Source organism: Arachis ipaensis, chromosome B9 (assembly GCF_059453495.1).
Source record: "Arachis ipaensis isolate K30076 ecotype BB chromosome B9, ASM5945349v1, whole genome shotgun sequence".
In the NCBI taxonomy this organism is placed as follows: Eukaryota; Viridiplantae; Streptophyta; class Magnoliopsida; order Fabales; family Fabaceae; genus Arachis; species Arachis ipaensis.
Window position 1 is genome coordinate 10,560,182 of NC_142444.1, and position 24,114 is coordinate 10,584,295.

At 32.2% G+C, this 24,114-nt stretch overlaps 1 protein-coding gene and 1 long non-coding RNA gene across 2 annotated transcripts; one reads left to right on the forward strand and one right to left on the reverse strand.

The window, feature by feature from the left end:
• Positions 1–12,906: 12,906 nt before the first annotated feature.
• On the reverse strand, positions 12,907–14,088 carry LOC107614969 (uncharacterized). The gene is made up of 4 exons (XM_016317093.1): positions 13,954–14,088; positions 13,456–13,743; positions 13,294–13,395; positions 12,907–13,158 (listed from the first exon to the last, which is right to left on the reverse strand). The coding sequence occupies exons 1-4, from the start codon at positions 14,086–14,088 to the stop codon at positions 12,907–12,909; spliced, it is 777 nt and encodes a 258-aa protein (XP_016172579.1).
• Positions 14,089–22,955: 8,867 nt separating this feature from the next.
• On the forward strand, positions 22,956–24,055 carry LOC107619589 (uncharacterized). The gene is made up of 2 exons (XR_001615697.3): positions 22,956–23,094; positions 23,543–24,055. It is a non-coding gene; the product is annotated as an uncharacterized LOC107619589 (long non-coding RNA).
• Positions 24,056–24,114: the final 59 nt, after the last annotated feature.

The following is a 24,114-nucleotide window of genomic DNA, read 5'->3' on the forward strand; positions in this document are numbered from 1 at the left end:
TGCAGAGAAAAATTGTTTATGATTAATGCTGACTTTATGGAATAGTGCCAATAGGTGTTATCAGGTGAAAATTCTATTTAATGAGCATAATTGTGGTAGAAACATTGGAAGAAACTTAGCTGACCTGACTTGGGTTACATCTAAGTTGGTGAGAAGACTTTTCACACAATCTGATCTAAAGCCAAAATAGGCTATGAAATACATGATTAAAGAATACAATATCCATTTGATTACAAAGATAATTAGCAGTGTTTTGAAAGCTACACGGGAGGTGGTAATAAATGATGAGAGAGCATAATATGGGAAGATTTGTGATCACCTGATGGAATTACTTAGAAGTAACCCTGAGTCAACAACACTGATGGAGGTGATTCCTTAGCCTGAATCTATCCCTCTTTTTGATAAGATGTACATCAGTATGAAAATATGTAAAAAGGGGTTCAAAGATGGATGCAGGCCTATAATTGGATTAGACAGATGCTTTCTAAAAGGGGATTATGATGGACAGCTATTAAGTGCAGTCCGTCAAGATTCCAATAACCATTTCTATGTGGTTGCGTTTGCAGTGGTTCCCAATGAGTGCAAAGACACGTAGAAGTGATTCTTGACTTTGTTGCAAGAAGACTTGGGAGATGTTAGTCAAGATGGCTAGAACTTTATCTTAGACCAACAAAAGATAATCCTCTAATCTCTTTAGGTTTTGTATGTAATTTTACTCACTATTAGAACCCACCATTTTTGAATATGAATATGTTGGATTATGATGATAATATGGTTTGGAGTTAGCAATAAAAGAGGTAATGTCCAATGCACATCATAGGAATTATGTATTACACATTTGGAAGAATTTTATCAAACACTTTAAGCGTTAGCAGACAAAACAACTTATATGAGAATGTGGTAAACAAACAACTCACCAGAGATAATGTATCAATAGATAAAATGAAAAAAATCAATAAAGAGGCATGGGAATACCTCCAAAGATTTGATCCAGCAGTATGGCCAAAGGCCTATTTCAGCCATGGATCGAAAGTAGACAACTTCACGAATAATATGTGCGAAGTGTGAAATACTAAAATAGTTGAGTATAGAGAAAGACCCATACTAACAATGATAGAGAATTTAAGATAATATGTCATAAGGAAGATAGCGTTACATAGGAAGAAATTGAAAAATCATACTGGAAGACTAGCCCCAATTTAGCAGAAGAAGTTGGATGAATTCATCAAACCCAAGACAAGCAAGTGGAGAGCAATTTGGGCAGGTGACAATGATAGAATCTTCTATGAGGTTCATAGGCAAGGACACAAGGTGGGGGTTAACCTTCAACGAAGGATGTGCACTTGCAATGTTTGGTAGCTAACTGGTATGGTCATTGTTAGATTTGTCATCTCTAAATTTCTATTATTATGCATCTAACTAAATTTCTTTTCCAATCATGCCTTGTAGACATGCAGTTGCAGCAATGTATAAGATTGGTGTGAGACATGAAGACTTCGTTTACACATGGCTAACAATAATTCAATCAAAGCTACTTACGCTCACACAATGAAGTCAGTTAATAGTGATGAGTATTGGGAGCCCATTAATGCACTAAGACCATTGCCTTCACCAATTAAAAGACCAACACATTGTCTAAAGCTAAAGAGAAGAATTAATCCTATGAAAACTGAGATAAATTCCAACAAGACAAAGAAGACATTCGAAGTTGCTTGTAGTAGATGTGGCCAGAAAGGTCACTATTATAAAATATACATTAATCCTTCTTCTGATCCAAACTGAAAACCAATGACCAAGACAGTGAGGAGACCAAATGAAGTGAAAAAGAATACAAAAACGGTTGGAGTTGATTCCTCTCAAAATACTACTAATGTACAGATACATTGTCTTGGAGTTACATAGGATTCGGTTTGTCTTATTTAATAAATGGTCAGAAATTTAAATGTTCTTATTTACATAGGATTCGGTTTGTCTTAGTTGTCTTTAAAAATTATAGTATTGAAAATTTGTTGCATATGATAACAAGAAGGATGAGAGGGAAACAATTAGGTTATTAATGTGGTTGAAGCTGCAACTGATCCTAAGGTTGTTTTGTTGTTTTGGTCCTAATATTATACATTTGTTATCTATATTTAACGCTTGGTTGTGCTATTGTGATCATTGTTAGGCCAAGGCTAAAAAAAATAAGAAAAAATTAACAAGAAGAGAAAAAAATAGGTGGTGTAGCTCTTCAAGGTCAGCCTCAGGAGACTCATTTGTCACAGAATACCCCCACAATCAGATGAGGTAAAGTTTATCTAGATAATTTTTTGAGACATTATCATAAATTATTTGTAGGTCCAACATACAACAAATTTCAACAGCATCCAGCAAGTACTATCTCATCTAGCCTTCACAATCCAATCCAATCCAAGCCAAAGGTCGAAGAACCCTATTGTCAGGCCCCCACCTCCATCAACCCAATATGTGCAACAAAGTCTAGTACATACAACAACTTAATCTAAACTAATAAGCCATATGCCAACATGGCAAGGTGAAAGTTTCATGCACATACCTCCACTAGGACTAAGATCAACATTGTCATTCAAATCTCAACCAATACAAAGTCCAAACCTAAGGTCTCATACTTCACCAAACCCTACTCATGGCCCAATAGCTCCTATAATAAATTTAATAGGTAGAGATAATACAATATTAGCAGAGACAATGGCTGCTATAAATTTAGGAACTTCTTCAAAGCTTTTGAAATCTGTGTCCACTCCAGACTTAAGGCATCTAGGACTTAAGCTACCTAAGAAGACTTAAAATTAGACGGTTTTTTTTTTGCTAATTTGGATTTCAACTACAAATCTTTAGGATAGATGTTTTGGTTAAAAGACTACTTTATTTTGCTACTGAATGCTTTTGGTTTTAGGTTTAATGCTTTTAGTTAAGGGATCTATATTTTGGTTATCTTACTCAGGGCTATGTTCTTGCCCATATTTTGTTATTATATTATTATGTGTTAAGTTGTTTCAACAACTGAATTGCTCTTTTATTATAATTATCAATATATAAACATTTATGTTTCTTTGAATTTAGATATTTACTGCTATACATATATTGCTTAGCTAGTTTGCATATTTGTTAAGTTTATTTCATGACATATATGTTATTATTTATCAATACAGGGATAAAATTTTACACATTCATCACAATAATTCTTTTTCATTCATCATCAAAAGTGTTGCTCAAAACTCAACTCTAGGAAATAATAGAAATAAACATCTAATAACACAATTCAGTTATCACTACCCTATACATTTGCTCTGAACAAGCCTGCAATTACAATCCCACCAAAAAATGCTAAGATACTATACCCATACCTAAGGCATCTACTTTCACCAATTTTTAATCTACACTTCTCTAACTGATCTTCTAATCCAATTAATCTTTTTTCTATCTCGTTAACTTTGTTATCCACCACATGATCATGACCTTCCATTCGATTATGCTTCTGCTTCGATGCCCCAATTGAGAGAATCTTCATAGCATCCTCATTACATGAAGAAACATAATCATCTAGCCAGGCAAAGAAGTTACAATGTCGTTCTCCAGTCTACGAACATGGTTTACATTTGTAAGCCTAACATGGAATAGAATTTGAAAAAAATATAAACAACAACGAAATACAACTACCTTAAAGTATGAGTAGCGAAAAAATAATCTGCCTGAATTTTTCTCTATCCTTGACATGAACAAAATTGCATGAGAACCGCAATAACACATTTGAAAAACCCATTTCTTCCTCCTCGAATCTCCAACTCTCCCATAGAATTCAAGCTCCAACATGAATCGTCTCTACTTCGTCGATTTGATGATGAACAGCGCTCTCCACTACTAATCATGGTCTCCTAGAATTTGTATTTGAGTTGGGAGAAAAGTGAGAGATTTCAGATGCGAGGATTCGCCTTCAAAACGTTTAGGTTTAGAGACGACCAAAAACAATGTCGTTTTTGCTTTTTAAAGCAGGACAATCGATCCATGTCCATTTTTCATTAGCTAGCGTGGAACTTAACAGAACCTTAACCTCCACATTATCAACGTTAATTGACATATAGGACATTTCTATTTGTTTTGATCAAGAGAGATTACAGAATGACTGCGACATCTCACGGAAGTGGGGATATGGGCCAATTTGTCCTTTTTTTGGACAAGGGTTGTGATGTCCTTCGAAAAAAAGGACAGAAATCAGGTTAGGTGTTCACTCGTAACAAAATCAGAAGGTTAGTTAGTTTGGGTTTGTTTTTGAAAACAAGACAAGACAAGACATTGAGAACAAGACACAAATGATAGAGACACAAAATTTTGTGTTCTTGTATTTTTTTTTTGTGATAAATTAGAATAAATTATGAAAATCCAATTTATTCTCATTTTTTCATTCAAAAAATTTGAGAAGAAAAATATAATAATAAAAAAATATAATTATAAAAAATTAACAAGAATAATGAAAAAAATTACTGTGTCTTTTCTGTAAGTATGAACACAAAATACACTAATTCAGTGTTTCTGAACACAATGTCTCTGTCCATATCTCATCTATCAAACACAATTTTGTATTTCTGTGTCTCTATTTCAATGTCCTGTCTCTATAAACAAATACAGTCTTATAAATATAGAAAATTTTTGTGAAATAATTAAATTTATTAGTTAAAATTGATGAAAAAAATTAGAAAAATCACTGTTTTTCGAGAGTGGATCCTCTCCAGTAGAAAAAAAATTGGATAGTATCTAGTAAAAAATTTCACTCTTTATTACTTTTTTTCTCTCATTTATTTTTGGTCCCACTTGTAAAATTAAAGGTCATAAATCACACTTTATTCTCTCCAATAACAAAAAAAAATAAAATAAAGAGAATTCATTTTCCTGTTTTTCTTTCTCAAGAGTAGCTATTGTTGGCCGCAGAGAGGTCGTTTAGAAACTAGGGTTTCAACTGCATTTGGGACGTCACTAGAGCTTGCTCTTTTTGCCGCCTAAATAGGGATGGCAAAATTCCCCGAGACGCGGGGATCCCTGCGGGGACTGCCCCGAATGGGATCCGATTGTGGGGAATTTTCTCCGCGGGAATGGGGATGGGGGACAAAATTCCTCCGAAGCAGGCGCGGGGACCCGAGCGGGGATCCCCGCCCCGTCCCCGCTATTCCCCGAAATTTATGAATTCCTTGAATTATCCTTAATAGTTTATTTCTTATATATGTTTTTTAGAAATTTCTCACACACACATATATATAGAAACCCAAAACTCCTAATCTTTATTTGCATAACCCTTTTTCAATTCAGAGATTCCTAAGGCAGTCCATACTTCATCCAACCTCTCTGCAGCCACCCCTTTGTCACCCTTCTCACCGCATCGTCACACCTCACCGTGCCATCACCCTTACCGCGTCGTAATTTCTTTTTGCGGCGTTCTTTTTCATAACTCTGCCGTCGTGTCCATTCTCCTCTTTGTTGCCGCGTCTCCCACCTCATCTACTACTTTGTCCTTTGGCTCGTCGTTGCGTCCCCATTGCGTTATTTCGAAAGAAGTCACCATCGTGTCATTTAGACTTTTTGTATAAAATCTTGCAGTTTTTGTATAAGATAGATACTTGCAGCTCTATTCATATGGAAATTAATAATTAGTTAGAACTATTATGTACATAGAGAATGGGGTCCTCGCGGGGAATGGGGCCCCGTGGAGAATGGGGATGGGGAGCAATATTCTCCCACGACGGAAAATGGGGCGAAAATGGGGAGCAAATCTCAGGGCAGGAATGGGGAGCAGGGAGGCATCCCCCGCCCCCGCCCTGCCCCATTGACATCCCTACGCCTAATTGCTGAATAATTTTATTTTCGAGAGAGTGAGTGTTCGACGCTACACGCTACCACTAAAGGCTTGATTTACTGCGACACGTCCCCAAATTTTGTTGACGGCACGAGAATAATACTGGATAGGTCATGGGTTGTTAGAAGATATTTCGACTTATCAAATTTCTCATTTAGATTTTAGCAGGATTTCTTTCTCAGATCAACATAATCAATAAATTATTGTTATTGCAATTAAGTTGTTAATTATTTTTTTCAATTGCATGGTCATTTGGAAAATTGAATTTCAGACTTGAGGACTCAAAGAACCATTTTGACCAAATTCAATGGCTTTGGAGCAATGCAATGCTGACAATCACGTTAAAAAAATATTTTCTTTTGTGTAATAAATTTTTGTTATTGCCATCCAGAAAACATTTGTCGTTTACCATACTTATCTTTATGAGTTAAGACGTTCTCGGTCAACGAACTAGTTAAGGCTTCAAATGATAAGCATTTACGTGAGATGTTAGCATTTTATTGGCAAGTCAAATCATAGCTATACTTAACCACTAATAACTATATCACTTATATTATAAAATATAAATGTATACAATTTAAGATTTAATTATTTTATTAGTCTTAATAATTTTATTAAATTTTTAATTAAATTTTTATATATTTTTTTAATTGAATCTTTATATTATTTTTAATTTTATAATTAATTTTTTTTATATCAAAAATATTAAAATTAACTGAATATTTTTTTCAAAATATATACAATTAATAATTTAATTAAATTTTTAATTATGAATATTTTTAATTTATGAATAAATATTTAATTAAATTTAATATTTTTTATATTAAAAAAGACTTAATTATAAAATTAAAAATAATGTAAAAATTTATTTAATATATATATATATATATATATATATAAATTTAATTAAAAATTTGATAAAAATGTAGATACTAATAAAATAATTAAACCAAAATTTAGTAAGTCATTTTAAAAAATCAATCAAGATCATATTAATCCATTGGTTATTTTCAAAGAATAAAATGAAAATATCTTTAAATAAATCTAAAACTCAATTTTATGTTTACACTAACTACATTCAAAATCATAAAAATGAGACATTGAAGTGACATTATTATTCTACTAGCAGTCAAGGAAAACAAGTCTCTTGGTAACTTTGGGATAAGTAGTGACCATTGTTATAAAATAACTAAATAAATAAATAAGGAAGAGGTAATATAAAATAAAATGTAAATAGAAGACTCTAATATTAATATAAGTAACTTGATAAAATACTTTATATATATATGCAGTAACATAAAGATAGATAAAGAGAAATTATTAATAGTGTATAAAGAGAGAAGATAATTTTATTGTTATAAAGAGAAAGAGAAAGAGAAGTATTTGTAACTGTGTAAAATCTATTTGCCTCGTTCATGCTTTTATAGGCAAATAAATTCAACTATTCAAACTTTATTAATTGTACTTTTCCATGAGAATTTGCTCCTTACATAGGAAATTAGATCCACCCTTAAATGAGCATTCATCCTTATCTATCCATGCTGTAACACTCCCCCTTGGATGCTCATTTAGGATTATTGCCTCATTAAAACATTACTAAAGGAAAATCCTGTGGGAAAAACCTTAGTGAAGGAAAAAGAGTACAATATCCTTTGTGATGGGGACTGCCTCATTAAAAACCTTGTCAAGAAAAATCCAATGGAAAAAAAAACTTGACCAAGGAAAAAAGAGTACAGTCTCCCCCTCTTGCTGACATTACTTAATGTCTCGAAATCGGCGCATCCCAATCTCATGTACCAGTCTTTCAAAGGAGGATTTCGGGAGTGACTTTGTGAATAAATCTGCCAGATTGTCACTTGAACGGATCTGTTGGACATCAATTGTCCCTTGATTTTGAAGGTCATGAGTGAAGAAGAATTTAGGAGAAATATGTTTTGTTCTATCGCCTTTGATGTATCCGCCTTTAAGTTGAGCAATACATGCTGCATTATCTTCAAACAGGATAGTTGGAGCTATCTTATGATCAATCAGTCCACATGATGACAATATGTATTGGATCAGACTCCTCAGCCAAAAACACTCGCGACTAGCTTCATGAATCGCCAGTATTTCGGCATGATTAGAGGATGTTGCAGCAATTGTCTGTTTTGTGGACCTCCATGATATAGCTGTTCCACCATATGTAAACAGGTATCCTGTTTGAGATCTCCCTTTATGTGGATCAGACAAGTATCCGGCATCTGCATAGCCAACTAGTTGTGACTTGGATCCATAGGGATAAAACAATCCCATATCAACCGTCCCATGAAGATATCGAAAGATTTATTTGATTCCACTCCAATGTCTTCTGGTTGGAGAGGAACTATATCTTGCTAGTAAATTCACAGCAAATGATATATCGGGTCGTGTATTATTAGCAAGATACATTAGTGCTCCAATGGCATTAAGATATGGTACTTCAGGACCAAGGATATCTTCATTCTCTTCTTTGGGACGGAATTGATCCTTTTCCACATCCAAAGATCTTACGATCATTGGTGTACTTAATGGATTTGACTTATCCATATAAAATCTCTTCAAGATCTTTTCTGTGTATGTTGTTTGATGAATAAAGATCCCACTTTTTATATGCTCAATCTGCAGGCCGAGACAAAATTTAGTTCTTCCAAGATCTTTCATCTCAAACTCTTCTTTTAAAGTTTTTATAATTGTTGGAATCTCTTCAGAAGTCCCAATGATATTTAAATCATCAACGTACACAGCAATTATAATGAACCCAGATGTAGTTTTCTTTATGAAAACACATGGGCAGATATCATCATTCTTGAATCCGTTTTTGGCCAGATACTCAATAAGACGATTATACCACATTCGTCCAGATTGCTTTAGACCATATAAAGATCTTTGCAATTTGACTTAGTATAACCCTTGCAAATATTCACTAGATGGTTTAGATATCTTTAGTCCTTCAGGGACTTTCATATAGATATCCCGATCTAATGAGCCGTATAAATAGGCTGTTACCACATCCATTAAATGCATATGCAGTTTATGATATGCAGATAAACTGACCAAATAACGCAATGTTATTGCATCCACTACAGGGAAATACGTTTTTTCATAATCTATACCGGGCCTTTGTGAAAAACCTTGTGCCACAAGTCGGGCTTTATAGCGTACAACTTCATTTTTCTCATTTCGTTTTCTCACAAATACCCACTTATATCCAACAGGTTTTACATCTTCAGGTGTACGGACTACAGGTCCAAAGACTTCACGTTTTGCAAGTGAGTCTAATTCAGCCTTCATGGCTTCTTTCCATTTTGGCCAATCATTCCTTTGTCGACATTCTTCGACTGATCTTGGCTCAAGATCCTTACTTTCATGCATGATATCTAATGCCACATTATATGCAAATATTTCATTGACAATTGTCTTATTTCGGTCCCATTTCTCTTCTGTAAAGACATAATTTATCGAGATCTCGTCATTTTCACAATTTTCAGGTACCTGAACGTCTTCTGGTGTTATATCAGAATTTTGGACAACTGCAGGTGTCTTTACTATGTCTTTTTCCACAGGAATATTTACCTCTTTTCTCTTTCGAGGATTTTTATCTTTGGAACCGACAGGCCTGCCGCGCTTCTGGCGTGTATTTGCTTCAGTGGCAATTTGTCCAACTGGGACATCAATTCGAATTGGAGCATTTTCCGCTGGTATATACGACTTGGTAATACTCTTTGTATCGGAAAATGCATCAGGCAATTCATTTGCTATTCTTTGCAAATGTATAATCTTTTGAACTTCTAGTTCACATTGAGCTGATCGAGAATCTAAATGCATCAATGATGATGCATTCCAATTAAGTTCCATTTCAAGAAGCTTATTCTCTCCCCCTAATGTTGGAAATTTTGATTCATCAAAATGACAACCCGCAAACCGGGCTTTAAACACATCACCAGTTTGTATCTCAAGATACCTCACTATAGAGGGAGAATCATATCCAACATATATCCCAATTTTCTTTGGGGTCCCATTTTGGTGCGATTAGGTGGTGCAATGGGAACATATATTGCACACCCAAATATTCTTAAATGGAAAACATTTGGCTGCTGGCCAAAAGCTAATTGCATAGGAGAGAATTGATGATAACTCGTTGGCCTCAAACGAATAAGTGCTGCGGCATGTAAAACTGTATGCCCCCAAACCGAGGTTGGGAGATTTGTTCTCATAAGCAAGGGTCTAGCAATTAATTGGAGGCACTTAATAAGTGATTCTGCTAACCCATTTTGTGTGTGAACATAAGCTACTGGATGTTCAACACTTATTTCATTAGCCATACAATAAGCATCAAAAGCTTGGGAAGTAAATTCACCAGCATTATTAAGACGAATTTCTTTGATTGGATTTTCTGAAAATTGTGCTTTTAATCGAATAATTTGAGCCAGTAATCTCGCAAACGCCAGATTGCGAGAAGATAATAAGCACACATGTGACCATCTCGAAGATGCGTCTATTAGGACCATAAAATATCTAAAAGATCCACATGGTGGATGAATAGGTCCACATATATCACTTTGAATCCTTTCTAGGAATTCAGGGGACTCAAATCCAATCTTTACTGGTGATGACCTTAAAATTAACTTTCCCTGAGAACACGCAGCACAACAAAATTCACTAGTTTTAAGAATCTTCTGGTTCTTTAGTGAATGTCCATGAGAATTTTCAATAATTTTCCTCATCATGGTTGTTCCCGGATGACCCAATCGGTCGTGCCAAGTTATGAACTCATTTGGGCTAGTAAACTTCTAGTTTACAATGGCATGTGATTCAATTACACTAATCTTCGTATAATACAACCCAGATGAAAGTGAGGGTAATTTTTCTAATATAACTTTCTTATTTGAATCATGAGTTGTGATACATAAATACTCATGATTTCCCTTATTCATTGTCTCAACATGATATCCATTTCGGCAAATATCTTTAAAGCTCAACAAGTTTCTACGAGACTTGGTAGACAACAGTGCATTATTTATTATTAATTTTGTTCCTCCAGAAAACAAAATTATAGCTCTTCCGGAGCCTTCTATCACATTGTCTGAGCCAATAATAGTATTAACATATTCCTCTTTTGGCACAAGATGGGTAAAATATATATCACTTTTGAGAATAGTGTGCAAACTTGCACTATCCGCAAGGCATACATCTTCATTACATATCCTTGTCATTCTCTTCAAAAACAAATAATAATAAAATGAGTAGTATGCACAGTTAAATTGAATACTTGATCAGAATTATTTTTCTAAGAAACACTGTACATAAAATAATGTCATATACTAAAATTTTATTTTAAAATTTGACACATTTAATAATTTCAAAATTCATAAACATTAATATTTCATTATTTATTTACATATATACTTCACAGTCCCACATATTAAACTATTCCATCATTGATCAAATGACCAATATTTCCTTCAGGATCCTCAAAGAAATCAGATACATCATAATGAGTGGTGGAGTTCTCAGCATCATTTGAGACAAAATTTGTTTCCTTTCCTTTGTCGTCCTTTTTCAAAGATGCCTGGTAAAGATCGACTAGGTGCCTTGGGGTACGACAGGTACGTGACCAATGGCCCTTTCCACCACAACGAAAACACTTATCCTCTGTTGATTTATTCTGCCCAATATTCCTTTCTCTATCCCACTTCTGGTGAGATCCTCTCTTTTGAACATAATTCTTTTTCCTTCCATAATTTTTCTTATTATTAAAACCTTGCCATTTACCTCTTCTGGGTAATTTGCCACATTTACTTCAGGAAATGGGGCAGCGCCAGCTGGGCGCGCTTCATGATTTTTCAATAACAACTCATTGTTGCGTTCAGCAACAAGAAGGCAAGAAATTAACTCATAATATTTTTTAAACCCTTTCTCTCGATACTGCTGCTGCAGGAGCACATTCGAGGCATGGAAGGTTGAGAAAGTTTTCTCCAACATATCATGATCAGTTATTTTCTCCCCACACAATTTCATTCGTGAGGTGATTCAAAACATTGCAGAATTATATTCATTTATAGATTTAAAATCTTGTAAACGCAAATGTGTCCATTCATATCGGGCTTGAGGAAGTATCACCGTTTTCTGATGATTATACCTTTCTTCAAGGTCTTTCCAAAGATCTGCAGGATCTTTTAATGTAAGATATTCTTTTTTCAATCCTTCGTCAAGATGACGACGAAGAAAAATCATGGCTTTAGCTTTATCCTTCTGGGATGTATTATTTTCAGCCTTAATGGTATCTCCAAGATCCATTGAATCAAGATGGATTTCAGCATCTAATATCCATGATAAATAATTGTTTCCAGATATATCAAGAGCATTGAATTCAAGATGAGAGAGTTTCGACATAATGAAAAATTTGTTACCTGAGTCTTCCTAAAAATTTGATCAGAGTCTCGTGCTAATAACGTGTTATAAAATAACTAAATAAATAAATAAGGAAGAGGTAATATAAAATAAAATGTAAATAGAAGACTCTAATATTAATATAAGTAACTTGATAAAATACTTTATATATATATATATATATATATATATATATATATATATATATATATGCAGCAACATAAAGATAGATAAAGAGAAATTATTAATAGTGTATAAAGAGAGAAGATAATTTTATTGTTGTAAAGAGAAAGAGAAAGAGAAGTATTTGTAACTGTGTAAAATCCATTTGCCTCGTTCATGCTTTTATAGGCAAATAAATTCAACTATTCAAACTTTATTAATTGTACTTTTCCATGAGAATTTGCTCCTTACATAGGAAATTAGATCCACCCTTAAATGAGCATTCATCCTTATCTATCCATGCTGTAACAACCATTAAATTAAAAATTTTTAGACTGCGTTTATAAGAGAGATTGAGATTTTTTTTTTGAAAGTAATAGCTCAACACTTAAGTGGAGCATTGTAACAAATTAAAAATGATAAAGACGTAACAACTCCTATGTCATATCTGGCATGGCCATCAACAACATGAGTTATTTACAACACCATTCTTTAGCACATGAGAAAGATTGCTCCACACAGTCACCAATTCTTGTTATCTTTCCCTGAAAGATGGAACCATTTCTGCTTCTCCAGATACTCCATATAACTGAGAAGAATCCAACTAGCCAATGCTTTCGCCTCTCTTTTCCCATTGGCACTGATCTCCAACTCTCAAAATGCTCTTTCACCGTACCAGGGACAATCCACGTTTGTCCAAATGTCAAGATCCAAGCACACCACACCTGCCAAGAGTACTCACATGTAATAAATAAATGTTGTAAATTTTCAATCTCTTTCTGGCACAGCACGCACACCAGATCATTCTGTTGTAAGATTCCCAGTCTACTTAGTCGGTCCTTTGTGTTGACCCGACCTACCAAGACAAACCATGCGAACAACTCCACTCGAGGCAGAATTAGTCCTTTCCATATCTCCTTTGTAAATCTGAATCGCATAAGCTCCTCATCCAAAGTTTCTTCCTGCAAAACTTGCACAAACGAATTAGTAGAATAAATGCCTTCCTTGTCAAATTTCCATACCACTCTGTCCTGCACATTCGCTATCAGTCTAACAGATTGCAAGACATTAAGCATTTGGTTCAGTGTATCCGTCTCCCATTGTCTCAGCTCTCTTCTCCATTGTAATTGCCATACCCACTCTATCCCATCCCAAAACCCACAATCCCCAATTACCGATCCTCTTTGGTTTGAAATTAAGAAAAGTCTCGGAAATGAGTCTTTCAGCTTTCCCACTTGCAACCATGTATCCTCCCAAAATCTGGTGGATCTTCCATCTCCTACTTCTATAGCCAGGCCATCAATCATCTTCTGCTTGACATGTTGATCCCTTATTTGCACATGACATATGTCCTTTCACGGTCCCCCTTTCTTTGGTAACGTCTGAGTTGACAGCAAGTGATTTGGATTCAAGCTGTTACATGAGCATACAACCTTCTTCCATAGAGGACATTCCTCCTTAGAGAACCGCCACCACCATTTAAATAGTAAAGCCGAATTACCGACTACCGCGTCACCTACCCCCAATCCTCCTAACTTCTTCGGTGCCTGTATCAGCTCCCACCTCACAAGGGCCATGCCAGGTCGACCATCATCCTTGCCCCAAAAAAATCTCCTCTGTAAGGATATAAGTCTTCGAGCAACCGCATTAGGCATTTTGTATAGACTCAAGTAATAAATAGGCAGGCTGTTGATTACCGCCTTAATAAGTACCAACTTCCCAGCGTTACTAAGTATCTTAGCTTTCCACAAGCTGAGCTTCTCTTCCACCTTTTCTATAACCGGTTTTCAAGTTTTTACCAACCGCGGATTTGCTCCTAAGCTAATGCCAAGGTATCTTACCGGTAAAGCTGCCTCTTGACATCCTAGTAGCTGGCACATCCGATTAACCCACTCCTGGCTGCAGTTCACTGGTATCAAGTTAGACTTCTCAAAGTTGATGCTCAACCTAGACATCACTTCAAAGCACCTCAGAAGTCTCTTATAGTTCCTCAACGTCTCCTCCTCCGATGGACAGAATAATATTGTGTCATCAGCAAATTGTAAGTGTGATAACTCTATATTATCCCTACCGACTAATAATGGAGACACCCTACCATTTCTAACTACCTCTCCGATCATCCTGTTGAGCACATCCACCACTAGGACAAACAAGAACGGAGATAATGGGTCTCCTTGGCGTAGTCCCCTTTCCATTTTGAACGGTTTTGATGGAGAACCATTAACCAGTATAGAGATAGAAGCCGAAGTAACACACTCCCTAACCCACGCCCTCCATTTTCTTCCGAAGCCCATCTTCTCCAGCACAGTATCAATAAAGCACCATTTGACTCTGTCATATGCTTTTTGAAAATCCAATTTAATAATCGCTGATTTCTTCTTCTTCAGCTTCAACCATTGCACGGTTTCACAAGCAATTAACGCTCCATCGTGTATCTTTCTCCCCTTCACAAAGGCACTCTGTGATTCTCCGACTAAGCCTGGCATAACCCTCCTCATTCTTCGTGTCAACACTTTAGAGATAACCTTATAGACACACCCCACCATACTGATAGGCCTTAGATCTTTTATCTCCTTAGCCCCAACGAATTTCGGAGCCAACGCTACCCATGTGACATTAGCATCTGCTGGCAGTCGTGCTGTCTCAAAAAACCCCATCACAGCTGCAGTGAATTCCGTCCCTATCTCGTTCCAACACTTTTTAATGAAATTCATGTTGTAGCCATCACTCCCTGGAGCCTTCGAAGATTCACAATTCCATACTGCCTCCTTTACTTCCTCTATTGAAGGTAATGCCTCTAATGTTTCCGCTTCTTCCCTCTCCAACCGATTCACTAAACCTTCCCTAAAGCTTACCTTTGGGGATGCTTCCTGATGGTATAGGCCTTTGTAGAAGTCCCGAATAGCCACCTTGATTCTTGCTTGATTCCTCACTACCCTCCCATTTATCACCAGCGACTCAATTCGGTTATTCCTTCTTCTCGCTGATGCTATATTATGGAAGTACCTTGTGTTCCGATCCATCTCATTGGCATACCGAGACCTTGACATTTGCTTCCAATGCATCTCCTGCCTTATATACCACTTTTCGCAGCACCTCACTAATGCCCTCCTCCTTGCCTCTATTGTACCATCATACCGTCCGCTACTCACCATATCATCCACCTTCCTTATTTCATCCTCAAACTTCTTAATTCGCTCAGCCATATCCCCAAAGTGCTGCTTATGCCACCTACGTAGTGGGTCTGATAGTGCTTTCATCTTCTGTAAGAAATGAACATCGCCTAGTTCTCTCCATTCTTCCTTTACCATATTCAAGAACCCATCATGCGTGAACCATGAGTCCAAGGTCCCCATACTCAATTAAGAGAGATTGAGATTGTCAATGAGTTATAACTCAAATAGCATAGTCTTTCCATATTCAATTAAGAGGTTGCGAGTTCGAGTCTCCTATCTTTGGTAAAACAAAAAGAGAGATTGAGATTAAAATTAAAAGATTAAAATTAAGAGATAAATACTAAATTAAATTTTTGTATTATATTTGGTATAAAATATATTAGATTGAATTATGTCTTAATATTATATTTAGTTTAAGATAAAGGGTTAACCACCAAAAATGCTCCCGAATTATTCAAACACTGACAGAATTGCACCTGAATTTTATTATTGACAAAAATATCTTTAAATAATTTAAAAACATAACAACAATACCCAACAGTAAATATATATTTTCAAAAAATGCCTTAGAGATTTAATTTTGATGTGATTTTTTACAAGAATAATTAAAAAAATGAGATATTATTATTCTTAAAATTTGATAATTTTTTTCTAAGTATATATTTTTTGTGATTTTTTAAAAGTATTATTAGTTGTTAACAAAAAAATTACAAAAAAAAATATATATATACACAACGAAAAATCACCAAATTTTAAGGATACTAATATGTAATATCTCATTTTCTTAATCATGCTTGCAAAAAATTGTACCAAAATTCAATCTCTAATATATTTTTTGAGAAATATATATTTAATGTTAGATAATCTTGCAAAAAAACTAACATTAAATATGTATTTCTCAAAATATACATTAGAGATTGAAATTTGATGCAATTTTTTGCAAGCATAATTAAAAAAATAAGATATTATTATTCTTAAAATTTGGTGATTTTTTGTTAAGTATATATTATTTTGTAATTTTTTAAAAGTATTATTGGTTGTTAACAAAAATAATTATAAAAAAAATTATATACTTAACAAAAAATCACCAATTTTTATGTATAATAATATATTATTTTTATAATCATACTTGCAAAAATTGCATCAAAATTCAATCTCTAAGGTATTTTTTGAAAATATATATTCATTGTTGGATATTGTTATTGTGTTTTTAAATTATTTGAAGGCATTTTTGTCGATAGTAAAATTCAAGTGTATTTTTGTCAGCGTTTGAATAATTCGGGAGCGTTTTTGATGGTTAACCCTTAAGATAAATATAGAGATTAAGAGGTAGATTTGAAATTTGAAAAGTTAAATGAGAGTATCTTTTAAAAAAAAAATAAATGGTCCTTGACAATTACTTTGAAAGATAACAAGACCCTCAACAAAAAAAAATATCCTTTCTAATTCCTGATTTTTATTTTTATGAGACTGATTAGTCCTTTTGTCAATATTTTTTATTATTGGCACATGGACTAATCAATCTCATAAAAATAAAGATCAAGGCCAAAAAAGATATTTTTTTATTTGGGGCCTCATAATTCTTTCGAAAAAATTATCAGAAATCGAGTTGGATATTCACTCTATTTTAAAAAAAAATTATTAAAATTTTAGTCTTTATTTTAAAAAGATTTATTTCCTATATTTTTACTTTTTAAAAATATTTAAATGACTAAAATTTTGTATCAAAAATTTAAAATTTTAATTTCAATCTCTAATCATTAAATACAATTTCCTCAATCTCAATTCTAATATCCGAAAACAAATCCTACCTTAAGACCACTTACTCTACTATTACTCTATGAGGCTTCAATACATTAGATTAATGGAAGAAACTATATAATTTCCTAACATAAAGATTCTTGTCCTTAAACAGGATCAAGATTAGGATCCTAAGTGATGCGAATAAAGGAAAATAGACTTATAAATCAAATTGGAAAAAAAGAAGATTTCAATCTTCAGTGCATGCCTCCATTGTATTATTGCCTTCACAAATCAGAACTATAATAATCTATGTCTGTTTCAGCCTCTGCATAAAAAAAGGCAACATAGATTATGGTATGCCTTGATACAGAGAGTAGATAGAGGGCAAAAATGTCCCCAATAATACAAACAAGAAGTAAATAGACGTTTTTAAATTTTAAATTTTTTTTAAAAAATTTATTCCAAATATAAAATAACTTTTATCTGTTAATTTTTTTTAAAATAAAAAATAAATATATTTTTTTTAAAAACCAATTTAAATTGATATAAATTCACCTATTCCTACTTTGATACATTGCTAGCTACATTATAATGGAAACTGAAAAATCATATGTCTACAACGAAGAGTTTTGTACAAAAATAATAATTATTAATTGCAGTTGTTTAAAATTGACTAATTATAAATTATTTATCTATATCTTTTTATATTCACAATATTCCAAACCTCATCATTTGAAATCAAATTAAAATCTCTTTCCTACCCCAAAATTTTCAATGAATAAGATACTAATTAAAATTTAAATAATAGAAAACATTGTGAAAAAAATGTTTTCATTAATAATAAGTAACCAAACCTAATCAAATCTTATTGTAAGCATGCCTTCGAATGCGCATTTGTACTTTTATTTCTTCCTTTTTTTTTTAGTCTTCTTCTATTCTTTTTTCCTCTTTTTTCTGCATCATCGGTTTTTTTTTTTTCATTATGCACTCTTCTTTTATTTCTTTTTTTTTCTTTGTATTTTCGTAAGTCTTTTCCTCTTTCTCTTTCCTCTTTTTTTTACATTATCATTCTTTTGTTCTTTTTATTTGTTCTGTGTTTTGGAATGTGTTTTCATTTTTTAAAAAATTTTGTTACCTTTTGTTTCATTTTTTATTTTTTAGCAATAAATACATAAATATTTTAAGAAAACTACAAAAATTTGTAAATAATAACATAAAAATTTCGTGTTTGTGTAGAAAAATTATTATATTTGTCAATCAAAATTTTTTTTTATTTTTTTATATAATTATTTTATGTTCAATTTTATAAAATTTTGTGTTTCATTTTTCGTAGAATTTTGTAACTTTTTATTTATTTTTTTCTCCTCATTTATTTTGTCTATATAGTTATTTTGTGTTCAACTTTATAAATTTGTGTGTCTAACTTCACAATTTTTTTTATGAACTCTAAAGATTTTTGTTTACTCTTTTTTTTGTTTCTTCTCTTTCACAATAAACAAAAAAAAAAGAGAAAATGACAAATCGATCATTGACTTTTTGGTTCGTAAATATTTAAGTCCCTAAAAATGTAAAAATACATTTAATTTCCTAATCTCTTCAAAATCTGCACATATTCATCCTTATATTTAATTTGTTCTATTTTAAAAACTTTCTCATGAGTGCATCCATATCAATACAACGGGAGTCATGTTTAATTTGTCTCTTAGGTCAGACAAATCGAAGTGAACATGAGAGATTAATATGTCCAAGTTTTGAAAAGGTCAGAAATTTAAATGTATTTTTAAATTCTCAATAACTTAAATATTCACATATTAAAAGGTTAAAAATTTATTTGCCATTTCTCAAAAAAAAAAAAAACTTTATAAACAATAACACAAATTCTTCATTTTTTTCTGCTCTTCTTTTTGCTTTTTCAAAAAAAAATAAAAAAAACAAAATAGAAAAAATCACAGTAGTAGAATAAGAAAAAGTAGAAGAAACAAACAAAAAAAAGTTAAAGGTTGTAGCAGCAGAAAAAGAAAAAGAATTGTGTGAATAATTTTTGTTGATCCAATCAATAGTAATTGACCAATTTAGTAGAATTTAATTATTAAAAACGCTTTTACGTATAGCAACTTCGATATATTTATTTTATCCAATCAAATAATCACTAAGAAGGTGAAGAAGTAAAATTTTGTAAAATCAAGGTTTTAATAAGCACAAAAAATAATAATTGTATTTGGTGAAATAACTCTTATCAATTAACTAAATATAAATTTAAATATTTATTAATATCTAAAGTTATATTAAATTTTTTTTATTTTGATAAATATAAATAAATTTTAAAAAATATCTCTTTAATAAATTTTCATAAGCATTCCTAACTTTTCAATGAATACAAGTACATACATTTTTAATTTATTAAATATAAAATCAGATGTTTATACTTTTAAATAACACAAACCGTTATATAAAAAATGTTACCAAATACATTGGTGATTTAAGACTTTTATGACTTTACTTTATCCGTTCAATTAAACTATTTTCATTTTAAAAACACAAGACCGCTTAAAATCCTTGTTAGAAAAATCTCTATTCTGATAATAAGTTGATTTCACTATTTTATTTTTTTTATAATTACATTTTATGTTAATGTTGACTTAGTGTCAAACTATCAATCTGTTTTAGAAAAATACAAACATTTCATTTCATTTGTCCTCTTTTGTTGTTGTATAGGAAAGTGAATATATTCTTCTGACCAAAAAGAAAAGGATAGGGAATATATTCCATTCTGAAAACCATGATTCTGTTTTCCGAATAAGGGCCACGAATCTTCGATCGTCATGATTCCCTTCAGATTCTAATGAGAAACGATATTATACATTTAAAATAACGTTTTATGTGTCAATTTAAGGGGTTTTTTTGGATTTAAATTAAATAAATATAAAATTTACGAAAATACATATAAAGTATAATTAATTACATAAATGCACAATCGACCATATTTCGAGGGCTAATTTTTTTTATATGAGATTGATATGTGAGTTATACTGAGTTATGGAGTATTAGAGAGATATACACCACGTTCAATTTTTTGTTTTAGTGGAAAGAAATCGGACCGTCCGATTTTATTATAGAGAGAGAGAGTGGATACACAAATCAAACCCAAGGTTTTCTGTGTACACAAATCGGACCCAGAGTTTTCTGTCAATACACAAATCGGACCTAGGGTTTTCAGTACCTCCAATCGAACGGTCCGATATGTCTTGCACAATCCTCATACCCTGGTAAAACACCATATACTTTCATAATTCTGTTATACACCAACTCTCTCTCCATATTAAAATTAAAAAGTTCTATTTCGAGTATCGAAAAAAATTTCAAAAATTAAATACATCTAAATATGTGTCATAAGCGTTAAATGAAATCTCAGTACTGAGAATGAGATACATGCGAGAATAAAATATGAGTTCAGTATCGAAAATATGCACAATGTGCAAATTAATGACTCATTACTCGAGATATGGTCATTTATTTTAATTCAAATAATTTTAAATTTTAAAATTATAAAAATATTTCATTTAAAATTTAGATGATTAAAATTTAAATTAATAATAAAAATAAATATTGTATTAATTATTTATGAGTATTGCAAATTTTATATTTATTGAATTTAAATAAAAAAAGCCATCAATTTAATGGGTTATGAGTATTGCAAATTATTTATGAGTATTTGTTATGATATTTAAAAGTTATTGATTAATTGCTAAAAATAAATAAATAATTAATTTTAAATTTAAAAATATAAAATTTAAAAAATTTTAAATATTTAAAAGATTATAAAAAATAAGTTAGACAAAAATTAAATACCAAATAAAAATAGTATAAAATTTATCACAGACATATTGTAAGTTCTATTAGACAAAATGCAAGACTTTTTTTTTTCGAATGAAGATTTTTATATTTCAATACACTAAACATATAAAAAATACAATAAAAAATTTCCTTTATTATACTATTAATATACTGTTTCTTTAAAGTGCATTTTAGCTTTAAATTTATTAATTAGATTATAATTTGTTTTATTTTATTGTTTATCTTATTGGTTTACTTTTAAATTTTACACAAACAGGTGAGTAACATTCACTCACATTTAAGTTAATACTAGTAAAAAAAAAATGTTCTACTAAATATGAGGTCTCTAACATTCTCCCAAATTTAATATGTTATCTCAAATAATTAATAAAATATATAAATAATTAAATATGCAAAAAGTACACGTCGATTAATTTTGGTGACTCCATTTATTTTCGTTTAGCATTTTTTGAGGACCTTATAGCAGTAGTTACACACAAGAATAAAATCTACAGAGATTAACATGAAGTATAAATTAGAAGTTTGTCACGGTAAATTTTAGAGGGTTAGATTTAACAGTGTTTGTATAGTTTTCTGGAGTGTTTGAGAATACTCTAGATGGTTCCGGAACGTTCTAGAATGTCCTAGAAGGTCCCGGAATACCCTAGAAGGTTCTAGAAGACTCTGGAAGATCATAGAGTATTCTAGAAGAGTGTAGATGTATATAGAAGTATAAAGAGTGGTATGGAATAATCTAGAAACATTTAGAGAGTTGTGGTAGGATAGATATTTGTAAAGAAGGTTCTGGATGATTAATCTGGACCGTTGATTAGATTTAATCATAACCATCCATTGAGGAGGTGGATGGCTATAAATAGGGGTGAGAGTTAGAGTTTGGGTGTGTGTGAATCATTTGTAACCAACACTTGAATAATAAAGTGTTCTTTCCACCAAAGCTTCCTTTCTCTTGTGTTCTCTTGTGTTCTTAGCCTTCTTGCTAAGTATTGAGAGTTAGGCTGACTTGGTCTTAGCTCAAGAGGTTGAGTAAGTCCGAGTGCCGGCACGGTAGCGTTGGAGTGTGTCCAAAGCCGTGACAAGTTGCTTGAATATGTGCATAAAAACTAGAAGTGTACTCATACAATAATTGAACATGTCAACTAATATAGTATCGAAAAAAAATATATCATACCCCTAAATAATTTTTTATTCTCAAATAAATGTTTAATTTATTTTCAAATCAATGTAGTATTATTTCAATGAAACTCCAAAATTAATATTGGATGAGAAAGAATAAATATAGTAAAATAGTTAGACAAATAATTATTACCATTAAATTCTACCATTAAGGATACGACTTAAAAATATTAAATACTGAAAAATGGCAGTTTCACAAGACAGAAATAAAAAAAAAAAAAGGCATTCAATAGATAAATTCAAATCTAAATCACAACATTAAACACCATAAAATAAATGTTTATCATTAATAACTAATTTAAATTAATTTAATGATTAATTTATTAATACAAAAAATTAAAATTTCGTGCATACAATAATTCATTTACTAATAATAAATCCTTTAAATAAAGCAGATCAATTCTTTACTTCTGAATACATGAGATATGGTAAAAAACTAAAAACTATCTATGAATGACAGACCCCACAACAATAATTACCATGTAAAAAACGGATATCGCCAGTTAAATCCAATCGATTCATATCATAATAGGCTGCTAAGAAAAGGTTATGTAATTAATGATAATTGGGAGGAGATATCAGGCAAGGCTTCGTCACGTTGGCCTATAAATTCATATCACTTCACACACAAACAACACGTCACTTCTTCAAGCGGCAGTGTTTATCTCAACAATTCTGTGCAACTGTGGAAGCTGAAGCTGCTTCATCAGTAAGGTAACTCTTCAATTTTTTTTGTCAAATTTCAATTCTATCTCTTTCACAATTACTCTTCTCAATACTCCAGAAATAATTCTTCTCTCTTATTGTTATTTTTTCTTTTTAGTGTAATTTATTTATTTTCTTTATAAAATAGCAAAAAACGAACATTTTCTCTAAAGTTGAATTTTAATCAAGTCTTTCAAACTAACCTGTTTCAAATGAGTCCAAAGATCTCGTTTTATCCCATTTGAATTGAACTGTTTTTTAATTAGCGTTTACTTGAGCTTATCCGGAGAATTTTTAACTAAACCTCCATACAAATCGATCCTAAAACAACAAACTAAAAAGCCTATGATCTGTTCCACCTATCTATATATATAGAAACTTGACTCTTCTAAATGAGAAAAAAAAATATTAGTAACCAAAGAGTTGGAGAAGTGCACTAAGCTTTGTGTTTTATAAGTTTTTGAAGATCAAGATCATCATCATGAGCAAGAACGAAGGCAAACACTACGTGGTGTGGAAGGGAAGGGAGCCAGGGATTTACAAGTCATGGGACGACGCTAATGCGCAAGTTAACGGCTACTCGCGAAACTCCTACAAGGGCTTTGACAACTATCCCGAGGCCAAGGAGGCCTATAACCGTCCTAGCCTTTGGGAGAGCGACAAAGCCTCGTCGCACTCCCAAAGTGCGGAGTCTAAAAGCTATGGGAGTTCCACCAGCGGTGTTACGTCTGCCGGATCCTACCAGTCTAATGGCGGTTCGCAGTGGCAGAGTTCCAAGAAAAGTTATTATTGAGGAAAGAGAATATGACTCTACTAATGAAGATAATGGGATAATAATGTTGTGATCAGTCTGTTAAGGTTTAAGTGTTAGTAGTATGCGTGTTTCATTTTGCTTTAGCGTTTTATCTGTGTTTTTACTCTTCTGTAAGACTGTAACTAATGAATAATTGGTAAAATCTTTTTGCCTTAATTTAGTTTTATATAGAATTATTATTCCTACAGGACTTCTATTCTCCATCTAGGGTTTCT

Bases quoted from the DNA above. Each gene is read 5' to 3' on its own strand.
- LOC107614969 (XM_016317093.1), bottom strand. From the start codon at position 14,088: ATGCCTAATGCGGTTGCTCGAAGACTTATATCCTTACAGAGGAGATTT. The intron at 13,396-13,455 runs GTATGGAAATTT...CAAGTTTTGCAG, and splicing joins CGAATGTGCAGGACAGAGTG to GAAGAAACTTTGGATGAGGA. The intron at 13,159-13,293 runs GTAGGTCGGGTC...TACTCTTGGCAG, and splicing joins TGTTCGCATGGTTTGTCTTG to GTGTGGTGTGCTTGGATCTT.